This window comes from Akebia trifoliata, chromosome 9, assembly GCF_017979445.1.
Source record: "Akebia trifoliata isolate Shusen 1 chromosome 9, ASM1797944v1, whole genome shotgun sequence".
NCBI classification, from domain to species: domain Eukaryota; kingdom Viridiplantae; phylum Streptophyta; class Magnoliopsida; order Ranunculales; family Lardizabalaceae; genus Akebia; species Akebia trifoliata.
The window spans coordinates 195545-210934 of NC_141383.1; the positions used below are offsets into that span (position 1 = coordinate 195545).

The following is a 15390-nucleotide window of genomic DNA, read 5'->3' on the forward strand; positions in this document are numbered from 1 at the left end:
GAACTTCTTAAATCTGCCAATATATGTATGTGCCTACTTTATTTGGATAATTGCCAAATTCCTAATTTTATTTTCAAGTTTATATCCATTAATTTGCAATTAGTTTAGTGTTAATAAATTTGAATGATCTTATTTTATTAATTTAGTCTTCATTAATTCATTATAATTTTTTCATAATTTTGGAACAATTTAAAAATGTTAATCTTTATTGTTATGGATTCTAAAATGAAAAAATAAATAAATAAATAAATAAAATTTTGGATGTTTGTTCTTTCAGAATACTCAATTTTGGATTTAAAAAAATTGTGAAGAAGGATAATCCGGTAAGATATAGAGTATAAACTATCATTACAAATAAGTTTATAGCGTATTGCAGATATAATGAGTGATAGTTGAAAACATGACTAATTAATTTAAATTATAGATTTTCTTAACTTTTTTTATTAAAAAAGAATACTAGAATTAGGTATTGAAGAAAAATAAAATAAAATTAGTAAGGTTTAATAATTGTGAGTTTGTTTCTTACCTTATAAAATATATGTAAAGATTCATCCAATTTATGAACAGGATCAAGAGACATAAATGGATGGATATCCAAATGGAAAGCCCAAATGTGGGCTGCTCAGAAGCAAAAAAAACCAATTCTCCTTCCCTCTTTGTGGATCGCCTTACGATCATTATTAGTTGCAAATAATTGTTTTTATAAATGATATTAGTATTTCTTAAATTATAAAAGAATGAGATCAATCGATATGAATGAAGATGTTTAATGTATTCACAATCCAAAATTTTTGTATGGGACCTTGTCGACAACAAATTTCATAATCTACCTCAAGATGCGTGAAACAAGATCACAAATAATTTTATTGATTTGATAAAAGGTGATACAGATCTCAGTAATATCCTCGGATTAACAATCTAGTACAAAAATAAAGGTAGTGACTTATGTGTAGCTTTCTTCTTTCTGGGTTTTACATTTGATTGATTAAGAAAGTTGCTTTAATAGTGGTTTTTATTGTGTTAGATCATCTGTAGGGTCTTTGCATGGATTTCTTCTCTCTAGACTTCGCATTTGATTGACTGAGAATGATTTCTTGACTTCCGAATAAGGGTTTTAGGCTTGATCTTTTCTTTAATCAAAATTCGAGTCTCTCTTAAGAACTTTGCTGCGTTTCTAAAAGAGGACTTGAGAGCTTCTTCTTCTTTAAAGAGAGCTTTTATCTTCTAAGATAAAGTGATCCAAATCTCCTCCAAATAAGGAAAGCTTTAATATTTATAAATTTAAAGTCATTTAATTTTCCAATTATACTTTGATTTAAAAAGTTTTGATTGGCTTGTCTAAAGTTCAAGTTCGTCCAAATCCGATTTTAAGGATTTGGTGGATTGTTGATGGGCCAAACTCTTTATTTAAGTGTAAGTTCCAATACTTAATGTGAATCACTAAGATTTATTTGGAGCATAGGCTTTATCTGTGAAAACCCAAATCATAATAGGCCTATCCCAATCAATGGGGCGAAATTATGTAAGTCCAACTTTGATTTTTATGGATCTTTTTGATAATTTGAAAAGTTGTGAGCCATTTAAAATTTTGATGCCTGCAAACTATTTTTAAGGTTTCTTTGAAAAGAAGGAAAATCACATTTCTATTAAAATAGGTTTCTTTGAAAAGAAGGAAAATCACATTTCTATTATCTTTATGTATTCCAGTTAGTAAGGATAGTAGTGACTACTGATTTAATTGAAATTAAAGTAAATCATAATAGTGAATATTTATATCGAAGAGGATAAGTCTAAAGCCTATAAAATAAAATAAAACTAATCACCAACAATGGAAATCCAATCTATGTGACTGGTGATCCTAAGATCTAGGTACAATGGAAAATCAAGTTGTTCAAGTGATTTTTGAGGGCACTACATAAGAGTTTTACTCCTTTTCTCATCCCCTATGGTGCAATTGTACCACTTGCATTAGTTTTATGAGGATTGAGTCTTTTAGAAGCACTTGTACGAGTGTGAAAGTGAGACGGCTTCCTATGAGAATTCAAGTTGATTCTGTAGAGACCTCAGGAATACTTGGGAAATCTCATGTCCAAAATAAGAAAAATCGAGAACTCACTAAGAGGATAGAACATTGAAGGTTGTAAGTACTTCAGTTGAGGGGACTAAGGAAACCACATAAAATTACAATTTCATTAATTGTAGTAGAAATCTTCATTCCCAATACTAATTTCTAGTATACACTAAAAGCTTTTCTTTTCCACTACCATCCTCTTCTTCTTCTTCTTTCCGATTACACATTGATGTATAGCATTTTTATTTAGTTGAATTCATGCTTTGACAAGTCTCGATGATTCTCTTGATGGACCAACAATGGATCTTGCATAGGCAGCAGGCAAAGTCACTATCTTCTTGGCTTTGCTAACATATGCCCTCTTGGCAAAGTTGTCGTAATCATTAATTTCGATCACATCAAGTATTTGGCGATATAGTAGCAATGATGCCCACACCTGCAACAAACCATTCAAAACACAACAATTGACATCAGAGGTTTTCAATAATCCAGAAAAAGGCACTTGTCTGTCATGAAATTTTGAAAGAAATCAAAATAATTATTCGAGCCTTTGAAGCTAAGGTTTCACTTCAATAAATAGCAGATAATTTTCCCTTTTGAAACAGAGAATGTCACCAAGCAATAAATATTTTTAGTGATAAGGCCGGAATGTCACCACAGCAGAATGTTTTTAGTAATAAGTTGTAGTATTTAGAAGACGCATAACTCGTCACCAAGGCCATATTTTTAAAAATATAAACCAAAAGTATCCTGACAGAATGATATGGACGAGACCCACCCACTTTGTAGAATGTTGCCCTTACAAGGACCTTTTGAAATATTATTTCATTAAATACCTAAAATAGCCTTTGTAGCATCATTCAAATCTTTGAGAAAATGTTTCATTTCAATCAAAGCTTAATTTGATAGTGTTGATTATTATCATTATCCTTATCATCAAAAGGGTCACATATCATGCAAAGAAAACTTCAATTTTTTTTCAAAGCTTTGAATAATGTTTTAAAGGGTATTTTAGGCACTTAATATAATAGTACTTCAAAAGATCTTTGTATGGACAATGTTATAAAAAGTTTACCTTAAAAAGATCTACACTTTATGTCAGGGGACCTGTTGATCCATATTTTAAAAAAATACGGTCTTTGTAGTCATTTACCCTTTTATCTTTTCCTCTTCAGAGTGGTACATGGGAAACTAACCAAACAGGTATACCATTTGTATGAACAAAGATTTTCTGTTTAGAAACTTATGTGCTAAGCTGATGAACCAATGGCACGATGCTGTGTGTTTTAAATGAGCAAAGAGTGATTGGTTAGTAGAGAGAAAATTTTGGAGCAGTTTAAGTGTCTTATTTAGTAATTTTTTCAATAAACATGGCGTGATGCCATTGGTTCAAACAGAGAGACTGATATTTATTATGGTAGTTATTTACTTACCGGCCATCTACTAGCTGAGCTGAGCTGTGTTACTCCTTTCTCTGCTTCATCAAAGAACATCCTTGCCCTCTTAATTTGGTTCTTCATGAAGTTCCTCCATTTGTCTGTCACTTTCCCAGCAAATACATCCTCGTCCGAAAGCCCTGCCTGTGCCAGCTCATCCTGCGGTAGATAAATCCTTCCTCTTCTTGCACTGAATCAAAGGAAAACCATGAGAAGAAGTTAACAAGATGCGGAACAAAATGAACTTGCTACTTCGAGTTAGTACTCTTGGGAAATCATCCGATCTTTCTTTCACTTAGCAGAACTTGAGTTTCTACAACAGCATTATACTTGTAATGATATTTGGTTTGTTTTGTACATGTGCTGTACTTGCACGCACCCAATCAACCTCTCATAACTCATAAACCAACCCAATCAGATGAACCTGCCTGAGTACATACATGTTTCCTTGCACCATTCCCCTAATGTTCAGACTGGTGAGAGAATCCAATTACACTTATTTCTGAGACGGAATTAATTCCATACCGTGGCATGTTGGTTGGACAGCTCAGATTAATGACAATGTGCACTAGTATTACAGAAACCCAAACAATGTTTTGATAGTATCAATTCCACTTTGAGTGCAAACTACCACAATTTAAATATTTTTTTTCTAAGTCTACAATTTAAATATAGAGAAAAAGATTAAAGTATCCTTCTCAGTAAAGGGTTGATGCAAAAAAAATGAGAACTAAAGCTTGCTGAACAACTCTTATCACTTGCTCACACAAGCACACACAACGACAAAAAAAAGACAGCACCCCAAGGGTATTATCACTCACATACTTCATAGGTGAGAAAATCAGATGAAACAAAAACAGGATAGCAAGTTCTATAGTGCAGCACTTACTCTTCTCCAACATCCCTGAGTATGTTGGTTAGCTGATTTGCGATTCCTAATGCCAAGGCAGCATTGTAGACACTCTCTGTTGTTGCTCGTGATTCTGGTGCGATACCCATCACTGGAACACTCATTAATCCAACAGTCCCAGCCACATAATAACAGTAAAGATAGAGCTCATCAAAGTTCTGGTATCTTGATTTCCTAAGGTCCATCCTCATTCCTTCTATCATGTCTTTGAATGGCTGAAAAATAAAATACTTTGATCTTGAATGAAAATTTTCACCAACACATAAAGCTCCACAAATTCCTACCTAGTATGACTAATAAATACAAAATGAAAACAACGACTAGAATTAAAAGAATGAACTAAGTAGTACAATTCCCATGAATTATGCTAACCCTAGTAGCAGGAAGCTTCTACCTAGCATGCTGTCTCAATTAAGTAGTTCAATTTCTAATTAATTGAGAGAGAGATGCTTCTATGTTTCCTAGCTAAAGACATTTGATGATTACTTGAGAGAGAGAGCTTCTATTTCTATATTTCCTAGCTAAAGACATTTGATCATTAAAAATTTATGTAATTTGGAATCATATAAGGGCTGTCTCATAACACAAGTGTGATGGTTATTATATAATCATTATGAGAGACCACAGAATACTGTAATACCTGAATGTCGACAGGAAATTTTGCAACTGTATCTGATAAAGCTGCATCAAGCATATCATACGGGTGACCTTGAAAGAGATCCTCCAACCTTGATTCCCACCTATCCAAAGCTTTTGGTGTTATGTGGGAAGCATTGGGCCCGTCCACAAGTTCGTCGGTCCTCCTGCACCACACTGAATCACAAATAAACTTAGAAAATAAAAGAAGCAACAAGATCCAATGTTTTGAACCTATCTCATGAGGAATCTCAATATCCCAAATCAAGTTTGTGCATGATTTCACATTATGTGGAAATTACAGTAGCACATAAGCAAGTATGCAAAAAGGAAATAAGAATGAGCACACAATTGTCCAACACCTTGGACAAGCAAGAGAGAGCACATTTCTCATACAGCTTTACCAGTGTTTGAGAACCTGAAAGCTCTTTGCAACTGAATTCATGTGTCCGTTTAGACAAGTCAATAAAGCATTTATTAAGTTAATAGCTTAAATATATTTTCTGTTTGGTAAGAGAAAGAGAGAGAGAGAGAGAGAGAGAGAGAGAGAGAGAGAGAGAGCAGAGGGTGGGGACATTAATAATGTGAAAAGTTGCAGAGAGAGGTTTGGGGATAAGTCACATAGAAATAGAGACTTCTATTGATCCCGGAAAAAAAAAAAGAGGGACTTCTTCATTCGCATCTTCTTCTCCTATTCACCTTCATCCTCTTTTTCTTCTTGCATTTGAAATCCTTTTTAGACCCACAAGCCCATTCAAGATGATTCATCAGAAGCCCCCAATTGATTTAACAAGTCAAATCCTTCTAGTGTACAGACCCAAGTCTACTCGAGACAATTTTGAGTATTGAAGTTTAGTCAATTTCGAAACATGAATATAGTTTTTGGTATAATCATATAGATGGAAAATGGTCAAGTCTTATACGTTTTTAGTCTTTCTTTTCTTTTCTTTTTTCTTTTTTTTTTTTTTTTTAGTTTTTTTTTTGTTCCTGTCAGGGAGTGTGGTAGGGCAGGCAACGCCCCATAGATTTTGACCATCCAGATGAGTCCCAACTTTAAAAATTCACAATGACCCACACCAAAATACATGTTCATGCTTACTTTACAAGGTGAAGGTGTGTGCATAATCCTTAACTATATAAAAACTGGAAACATGATATGAAACCTAAGATCAACTCATGAGAACAGTTATTTCAGTTAGATTAAGACCCTGGTGCAAATATGATTATGGGATCTGGAGGACCTGATGCAAATCAATGCAGAAAAAAATTAGTTAAAATGATGATTGTTTTGAGAATATAGAAGTACAAGATACAAATTCACCTACACAGTTGAAGTAATTTATTTATTATGTCAGTGTTGACTTTTAACCTCCAACTCTTAGATTAGACTGGGAGGACTTTGTGTTGCAACATAATCCTTCCTAGAAAGGAGTTAAATTTTAGTCTAATTAGTTAGGTAGCTCGACAACTCTGAGTTCTTTATTGATTTTCTAATTTCCTTTAATGTTGTCCTGAATCAGACTTAACAATATACAACTATTAATAACAAGCTTCCCATCTACAAGTGTTAGCCTACCCCAATCATTCGGATTTAGGGGTTAAGCATACTTTTAAGGGCCTGTATAAAAATAATAATATAGCTTAAGTTTTCAATAAACCATCATACATGGTCTAGTTAACTACAACTGTTACACTGTAAGATCATCCTTTACTTATGTTTTCTTCTGGGTGAGGATTGAAGTAGGATAGGTAGTGATGTGGACGGTATCCAATGAACGCTGGCTACATCCCAGCAAACCAACGCAAGCCCATAGCTCCTCCAATGAACAGTTCCTTGTGTCACAGGTCTGATCCCAGCTTATCTACATAAACCTGAAGCTTAAACTAATGGTAGCATGTTTTGCAGCGCAGCAGTGAAAGAGGTTTGACACTCAATCTCAACTTAGCTATTAACATTTTTAAGAAAGAAATTCATTATCAAATTAACAATTGCAAGTTTAATACAGAGGGCAGAGGGCACTAACTAATGTGACAAGGGATCGTGAAGCTATCATGTTGCTATCATCACTGAAATACTCTCCTACTCCTACACAGTAATTTTGTATTTTTGGGGGCTACTATTAGATAACCACGCATCAGAAGCGTTTTTTAAAGTCAAAAGCATGTTTAGTAGGTGCGCTCGACTTCACTTCAGGATCCTCTCAATAGCCCAAATGGGACACAAAATTTGGAATTTTTGGATGAAATGTTCCATATTTTTTTGTAGTTGATAATGAAAACTCCCCATAACATTTCTAGGTTTATCTCTCTCGACTTGTCTTCACTCAAACACAATCTAGGATGCAAAATTTTGCTTCTCAATTGATTTCACAACTTTTGGAGATACTTGCAGCACTTCCTGAACACTATCAAATAATTGCAATCCTACATAGTAGGTTTGAAAGCTAATAGATAATTTGACTTGTCAATTTCAATTTCAGTAATAGACAAAAACAAAATATATAGAAAATAATTCCAATGATAGGTTGTGTACACTCACCATAGATAGCCCAGATAGCTCTTCGCCTCTCTGGGGTCATAAGCAATGTACCTGATGGACAAAAACAAAAATTGAGATCAATTCTATAAAACAGGGGAATCCCAATACCCAACTAAAAATTTAAAACCTTACCCAAGTAAAATGTCTTTGCATACTCAGCACAAACTTCACCACATCGATCATAAGCCTCATTCAACAAACTGAGAGTGCCAGGAACAACCAAGTCTGGTTTCACATCTAGACTCTCAATTGATCTCACCAAAGCTGCTTGCTTAAGCACCACATTGTAAACTTTCTCTTCTGAAGAAATTACAATTTCTCCTCTAGAGGACAACACAGGAAACTTCCCTTTGTTTTCTGTCTCTGACCCACCCAAGCAAGAATACTTCAAATTTACATCTAAAGGACAACAACAACTCCATCTTAAATGTTTCTTCTTCCCTTTATGTCTTAGAACTCTAGTTAGGGTCCTTGAACTATCCTGAAACCCATAATAAAGCAAGTTGGAAGTCTCTGAATTACTATTAGGTGAGAGAACCCATAACATAATACCAACAGACATCTTTCAAAATTCAAATAACTCCCCAACTTCAATTGCTTCTCTATCCTTCTACCTCAAAGTAAACAACTGAACCAAATGCACATAAAACCCTTTTATGGATCTTAAGAGAAAAGAAAAAAAAAATCAAGATTCAAACCTCAAAACACTAAATAAAATAAGAAATAATACACCTCTCTATCTCTAGTCTCTTCTCTTCAGTTCAGCTCTTGAAATAACAAAGCTATATATCTCTGTTTCAGTGCTTTGGTATTATTTATTTATTAAAAAAAAAAACAGAAGTTTCACAAATTGACAAGGAAAAGTCTTACTGTCTTACCCCCATACCATACACAACATAAATGGTCACAACAATTACACCCCCACTTATCTCTCCACATTTTGTTTTTTTTTTTTTAATTTTTAATTTCCACTGACCACGTGGGTTTGGCTTCTCTCCTACCTTTCGTTTTGCCATTGAACACCAAAGCAAGGCAAGCAATCTTGAAAGAAGACTAACACGTAAAGGGTTACGTGGCCTAACATCTTCCTAGTCCAAATGATGGGAAGGGGTACTGAAAGATAACCTTATCACTCAGTATTTTCATCTTCAATAATATACATGGGGGTGGTTCAGCCGTAAAATTTGTCAAATATTTTTTAAAACATGGGTTAAAAGTTTTGAAATAAATTGATTTTTTGTGAAGATGATCTTTATGATGAAGAGATTATCTTTACCAAAAATCAGCATATTCCAAAACTTTTAATCCCATCAAAAGTGATTTACAAAAATTGGACAGTCCATGATTCTTCAATTGTAAATTAGAGTTAGAAGTTTCAAAATGAGCTGATTTTTTGTGATGATGATTTCTTGAGCTGATTTTTTGTGAGGATGATCTCTTCATCGTAGAGATCATCCTCACAAAAAATCAGCATATTTCAAAACTTGTAACCTAATCAAAAGTGATTTATAAAAAATGCTTGGCATAATGTTTGGCAAACTTTTTAGCAAAACATTTTTCAAAACATGAGTTAGAAATTTTGGAATGAGCTGATTTTTGGTGAGGATGATCTCTACAGTGAGGAGATCATCATCACCAAAAATCAGCCCATTCTAAAACTTCTAACCCCATCAAAAATAGTTTACAAAAAATGGACGGTCCACGATTTTTCAACTTGTAAACATGGGTTAGAAGTTTTTGAATGGCCTGATTTTTGGTGAGGATAATCTCATCACCGTAGCGATCATCCTCACCAAAAATCCTCCCATTCCAAAACTTCTAACTCATGTTTTGAAAAATGTTTTGCCAAAAAGTTAGCCATTGAACACTACCATATATATATATATGGGTCCCGTTCCCCACCCTAAGCTTTACCCTACACTTTAACAAACGTGTTTTGTCATACATGGGTTAGAAGTTTTGGAATGGGCTGATTTTTGGTGAGGATGATCTCTATGATGAGGAAATCATCCTCATCAAAAATCAGCTCATTCCAAAACTTCTAACCCCATCAAAAATGGTTTACAAAAAATGGACGGTCCACGATTTTTCAACTTGTAAACATGGGGCTAAAATTTTCGAAATAGGCTGATTTTTGGTGAGGATGATCTTCTAATCATAGAGATCATCCTCACCAAAAATCAACCCATTCCAAAACTTCTAACCCATGTAGGACAAAACACGTTTGTTAAAGTGTAGGGTAAAGCTTAAGGTGTTGAACATTTCCATATATATATATAGGGGGCGGTTCGAGGGACGTGTTAGAAATCGTCTCAGAAACCCATGTTTCTCAGACGTTGGATTAAAGGAAACCAACAACTGAGAACGCGTCAGACATCAATTCCAAAGAATTTATGTAATTTTATAAAAGTCCCTCGTTTTTTTTTTTTAACTAAATCCAATAGAGAGAAATTGTTTAAGGAAATAACTCTGTTTCCCTCTCACTCTCAACGAACCCTTCGTTTCCTTTGAACACTCCAGCTCTCTCTTCTCTCTCTCTTGATCTATAGAAGACTCAAGGAAGCCAATCTCTCTCTCTCTTTCTTTGTTGACCCATCCTTGATGGGAAGTTTTTCAGTTACAGAGGTATCGAACGTCCTCCAAATTGGGTTTTTATGCATACAGGCATCGGTTTCATTAAGGCCATATATGGTTGAAGTGCTGCAAATGTTAAGCGATAAAGATTGCAAGATTCCTTTGCCAATGCAACCTCCATTTCTAAATGCTAGCGTAATGAACGCAAATACCAGCACCATGTCTTTTGTTACGGCTTCATCAGCATCAAACGAACCTATAGACACCTCCACCAAGTCTTACAGTTTTTCTAGTTCAGCATCAAATAGTTTGTTGAAGCATCCATACCAAGATAAAATATAGATCAAATACTCAAACAATCCATTACTTAATTTATTGTTGTAAGTATACATAATTCTCATAATCAAATATAGGATTGCATCTCTCCAGTTGGAGAGATCAATGGGTGTGTAAGGATCTAGTGGGCCTTGTTGTATTTATCATCAACTTTTCATCTTCAACCTTGTAAGTTACAATCAGTTTGGAGTTTTTATAGAAGCTAGTGAAAATGAGGTGGGGACAGTGGCACAGAAACGATAAAAGATAGTTTTTTTTTTTTTTTGGGTAGTGGTGGTGGTGGTGGGTTGGTGTTGTTATATTCTCCTTCTTAGATATATAATTACATGGTGCCCTGTTTTGTTCTCTCTGTCTCTGATTTTTTTTTTTTTTTTGAATCCTATATAAATCTACTGCTTATTGATTTGAGTGGGTGATTGAGAAAGAGAGCTTGATATTTGTTCAATCAAGGTCGATCGATCAAGAGACAGATCGAGAGAGAGTTCGAGTTCCTTGAGTCTTCTATAGATCGAGAGAGCTGGAATGTTCGAAGGAAACGAAGGATTCATTGAGAGTGAAAGGAAAACAGAGTTATTTCCTTTAGTTAAAAATAAAATAAAAAATGAGGGACTTTTATAAAAATACATAAACTCTTTGGAATTAACGTCTAACACGTTCTCAACCGTCAGTTCCTCCTTAATCCAACGTCTGAGAAACATGGGTTTCTCAGACGATTTCTAACACGTCCCTCGAACCGGACCCATATATATATATATATATATATATATATATATTTATATGGGTCCTGTTCCCCTACCCTAAGCTTTACCCTACACTTTAACAAATGTGTTTTGTCTTACATGAGTTAGAAGTTTTGGAATGGGCTGATTTTTTATGAGAATGATCTCTATAGTGAGGAGATCATCCTCACCAAAAATCAGCTCATTCCAAAACTTCTAACCCCATCAAAAATGGTTTACAAAAAATGGACGGTCCACGATTTTTCAACTTGTAAACATGGGGCTAAAAATTTCGGAATGGGCTGATTTTTTGTAAGGATGATCTTCTAATCATAGAGATCATCCTCACCAAAAATCAGCCCATTCCAAAACTTCTAACCCATGTAGGACAGAACACGTTTGTTAAAGTGTAGGGTAAAGCTTAGGGTGTTGAACATTTCCCATATAAATATATATATATATATATATATATATATATATATATATATATATATATATATATATATGGGTCAGGTTCTGTAGACACATAAAGCTACTTATAAAGCTACAATGTTTTTGTCTTATATGGTTAAAAAGATTCGGAATAAACTGATTTTTTGTGAGGATGATCTCTTTGGTGAGGGGATCATCATTGCAAAAAATCATCCCATTCCAAAACTTCTAACCCCATCAAAACTGATTTACAAAAATTGGACGGTCTAAAATTTTACAACTTGTAAACATGGGGCTAGAAGTTTCATAATAGGCTGATTTTTGGCAAGGATGATCTCCTCACCATAGAGATCATCCTCACAAAAAATCAGCCCATTCCAAACATTTTTGCCCATATAAGACAAAACACGTTGTAGCTTTATGTGTATACGGATCCTAATCCTATATATACATATAGGGTCCGGTTCGAGGGACGTGTTAGAAACCGTATGAGAAACCCATGTTTCTCAAACGTTGGATTAAGGAGAAACTGACGGTTGAGAACATGTTAGACGTCAATTCTAAAGAGTTTATGTACTTTTATAAAAGTCCTTCATTTTTTTTTTTTTTTAACTAAAGGAAATAACTCTGTTTTCCTTTCACTCTCAATGAATCCTTCGTTTCCTTCGAACATTCCAGCTCTCTCGATCTGTAGAAGACTCAAGGAACCCGAACTCTCTCTCGATCTGTCTCTTGATCGATCGACCTTGATTGAACAAATATCAAGCTCTCTTTCTCAATCACCCACTCAAATCAGTAAGCAGTAGATTTATATAGGATTCAAAAGAAAAAATCAGAGACAGAGAGAACAAAACAGGGCACCATGTAATTATATATCTAAGAAGGAGAATATAACAACACCAACCCACCACCACCACCACTACCCAAAAAAAAAAAAAATCTATCTTTTACCGTTTATGTGCCACTATCCCCACCTCATTTTCACTAGCTTCTATAGAAACTCCAAACTGATTGTAACTTACAAGGTTGAAGATGAAAAGTTGATGATAAATACAACAAGGCCCACTAGATCCTTACACACCCATTGATCTCTCCAACTGGAGAGATGCAATCCTATATTTGATTATAAGAATTATGTATACTTACAACGATATATTAAGTAATGGATTGTTTGAGTATTTGATCTATATTTTATCTTGGTATGGATGCTGAACTAGAAAAACTGTAAAACTTGGTGGAGGTGTCTATAGGTTCGTTTGATGCTGATGAAGCCGTAACAAAAGACATGGTGCTGGTATTTGGGTTCATTACGCTAGCATTTAGAAATGGAGGTTGCATTGGCAAAGGAATCTTGCAATCTTTATCGGTTAACATTTGCAGCACTTCAACCATATATGGCCTTAATGAAACCGATGCATGTATGCATAAAAACCCAATTTGGAGGACGTTCGATACCTCTGTAACTGGAAAACTTCCCATCAAGGATGGGTCAACAGAGAAAGAGAGAGAGAGATTGGCTTCCTTGAGTCTTCTATAGATCAAGAGAGAGAGAAGAGAGAGCTGGAGTGTTCAAATGAAACGAAGGGTTCGTTGAGAGTGAGAGGGAAATAAAGTTATTTCCTTAAACAATTTATCTCTATTGGATTTAGTTTAAAAAAAACGAGGGACTTTTATAAAATTACATAAATTCTTTGGAATTGATGTCTGACGCGTTCTCAGTTGTCGGTTTCCTTTAATCCAACGTCTGAGAAACATGGGTTTCTCAGACGATTTCTAACATGTCCCTCGAACCGCCCCCTATATATATATATATATATATATATATATATATATATGGGTAGCGTTCAATGGCTAACTTTTTGGCAAAACATTTTTCAAAACATGAGTTAGAAGTTTTGGAATGGGCTGATTTTTGGTGAGGATGATCTCTACGGTGAGGAGATCATCCTCACCAAAAATCAGCCCATTCCAAAACTTTTAACCCATGTTTACAAGTTGAAAAATCGTAGACCATCCATTTTTTGTAAACTATTTTTGATGGGGTTAGAAGTTTTGGAATGGGCTGATTTTTGATGATGATGATCTCCTCACCGTAGAAATCATCCTCACAAAAAATCAGCCCATTCCAAAACTTCTAACTCATGTTTTGAAAAATGTTTTGCCAAAAAGTTTGCCATTGAACGCGACCCTATATATATATATGGGGAGCGGTTCAGCAGCCCTAAAGTTTGCCAAACATTTTTCAAAACATGGGTTAGAAGCTTTGGAATGAGTTGATTTTTTGTGAGGATGATCTCTATGATGAGGAGATCATCCTCACCAAAAATCAGCCTATTCCAAAACTTCTAACCCCATCAAAAGTGATTTACAAAAATTGGACAGTCCATGATTCTTCAACTTGTAAACTAAGGTTAGAAGTTTCAAAATGAACTGATTTTTGATGAGGATAATCTCTTCACTGTAGAGATCATCCTCACGAAAAATCAGCCTATTCCAAAACTTCTAACCCCATCAAAAGTGATTTACAAAAAATGTTTGGCAAACTTTAGGGCTGCCGAACCACTCCCATATATATATTATTTGATGAAATTGTACAACTATGCAGTTGTAAACGTGGTTCAAGAAAAAAAAAATGAAGGTTTACCATGATTCCATCTCCTCTTCCTCGACCCACTACCTAGTTGACTCGTCCAAGCCATCATTGAAGTAACAAGTCAACTTGTTTAATATTTGTTTAATATTTGTCAATTTATCATTATTTATTGTTGAATGAGATTGGTTTTATAAATATATTTTTTAAAATCTAAAAAATGAAAATTGTGAAAGATGTTAATCTCCCATAAAGCAAGGGATGTTTGTATTTTCTTTATAGTATTATATTTAGAGAAATTCACTTTTATTTATAACACACCAATCCTTTTGAAATTAAACACTAGTTTACCTATAGAATGATGTGTTACAAGTAAAAGTCGATGTACTAGTAGCAGCTTTATATATTTATATATCTAAATAATTATTGCTTTATGAGAAGATGGAATTATATGTTGACTTAAATATGTTTTATAGGTAAAAATATGTTACTCCACCCCCAGATTTGAATCTTGATGAAGATCTTCATCATATTTCTTTCAAAAAAATCTTAAATCAATGAGAGATTTTCAGATCAAGACCCTCAGATTGAGTAAAAAAAATCCTTAATTTATGTGTTAACTCTTTTATTTATTTATAAATTCAAAAATTAACCTATTAATAGTATTAGACTATTAGTAACTTATATCTAGCAAGAATCTTGTCAATCCCCTTTCATTTTCAACATCTTTTTTAATTGGGGATCTTTCTATTCTTGTCTATATTAATTAAATATTAAATTACAATTCTTCCTCAATTAGATATCTTTCTAATTTAATACAGAAATTGACTGTGATAAGAGTCTTAAACATTCGAGTAAATCTTCTATTAGAATTCGATTGGATTCTTTTACAATTTTCGTGATCTTTCCTTCTTTATCGCACTTAACCGTGCTCAACAACCAAGTATTTATTCCCTGTCACGTGTCATATTCTAATTGAATTCCTTCCAAGATTTGGAGAAGTTGACACGTGGGTTCTCCACTTAAACCATGAACAAAATCAAGTAGTGCAACGCGTATTTAACTTGTCTCAATCAACTTAGTGAGCTGAGTGACTCGGTCCTGTTTCTCGGACGAGTCAATGAGATAGACTGATTGACAGATAGCC

The 15390-nt window shown here is 34.2% G+C and overlaps 1 protein-coding gene across 1 annotated transcript; it reads right to left on the minus strand.

Moving 5' to 3' along the window:
* Positions 1-2169: 2169 nt before the first annotated feature.
* Positions 2170-8424, minus strand: LOC147393941 (phytoene synthase 2, chloroplastic-like). Its single transcript, XM_086453670.1, has 6 exons — positions 7725-8424; positions 7593-7643; positions 5058-5230; positions 4397-4632; positions 3505-3697; positions 2170-2507 (listed from the first exon to the last, which is right to left on the minus strand). Exons 1-6 carry the CDS (start codon positions 8152-8154, stop codon positions 2328-2330), a joined length of 1263 nt encoding a protein of 420 aa, XP_086309796.1. The 5' UTR covers positions 8155-8424; the 3' UTR covers positions 2170-2327.
* Between the last annotated feature and the right edge of the window lie 6966 nt (positions 8425-15390).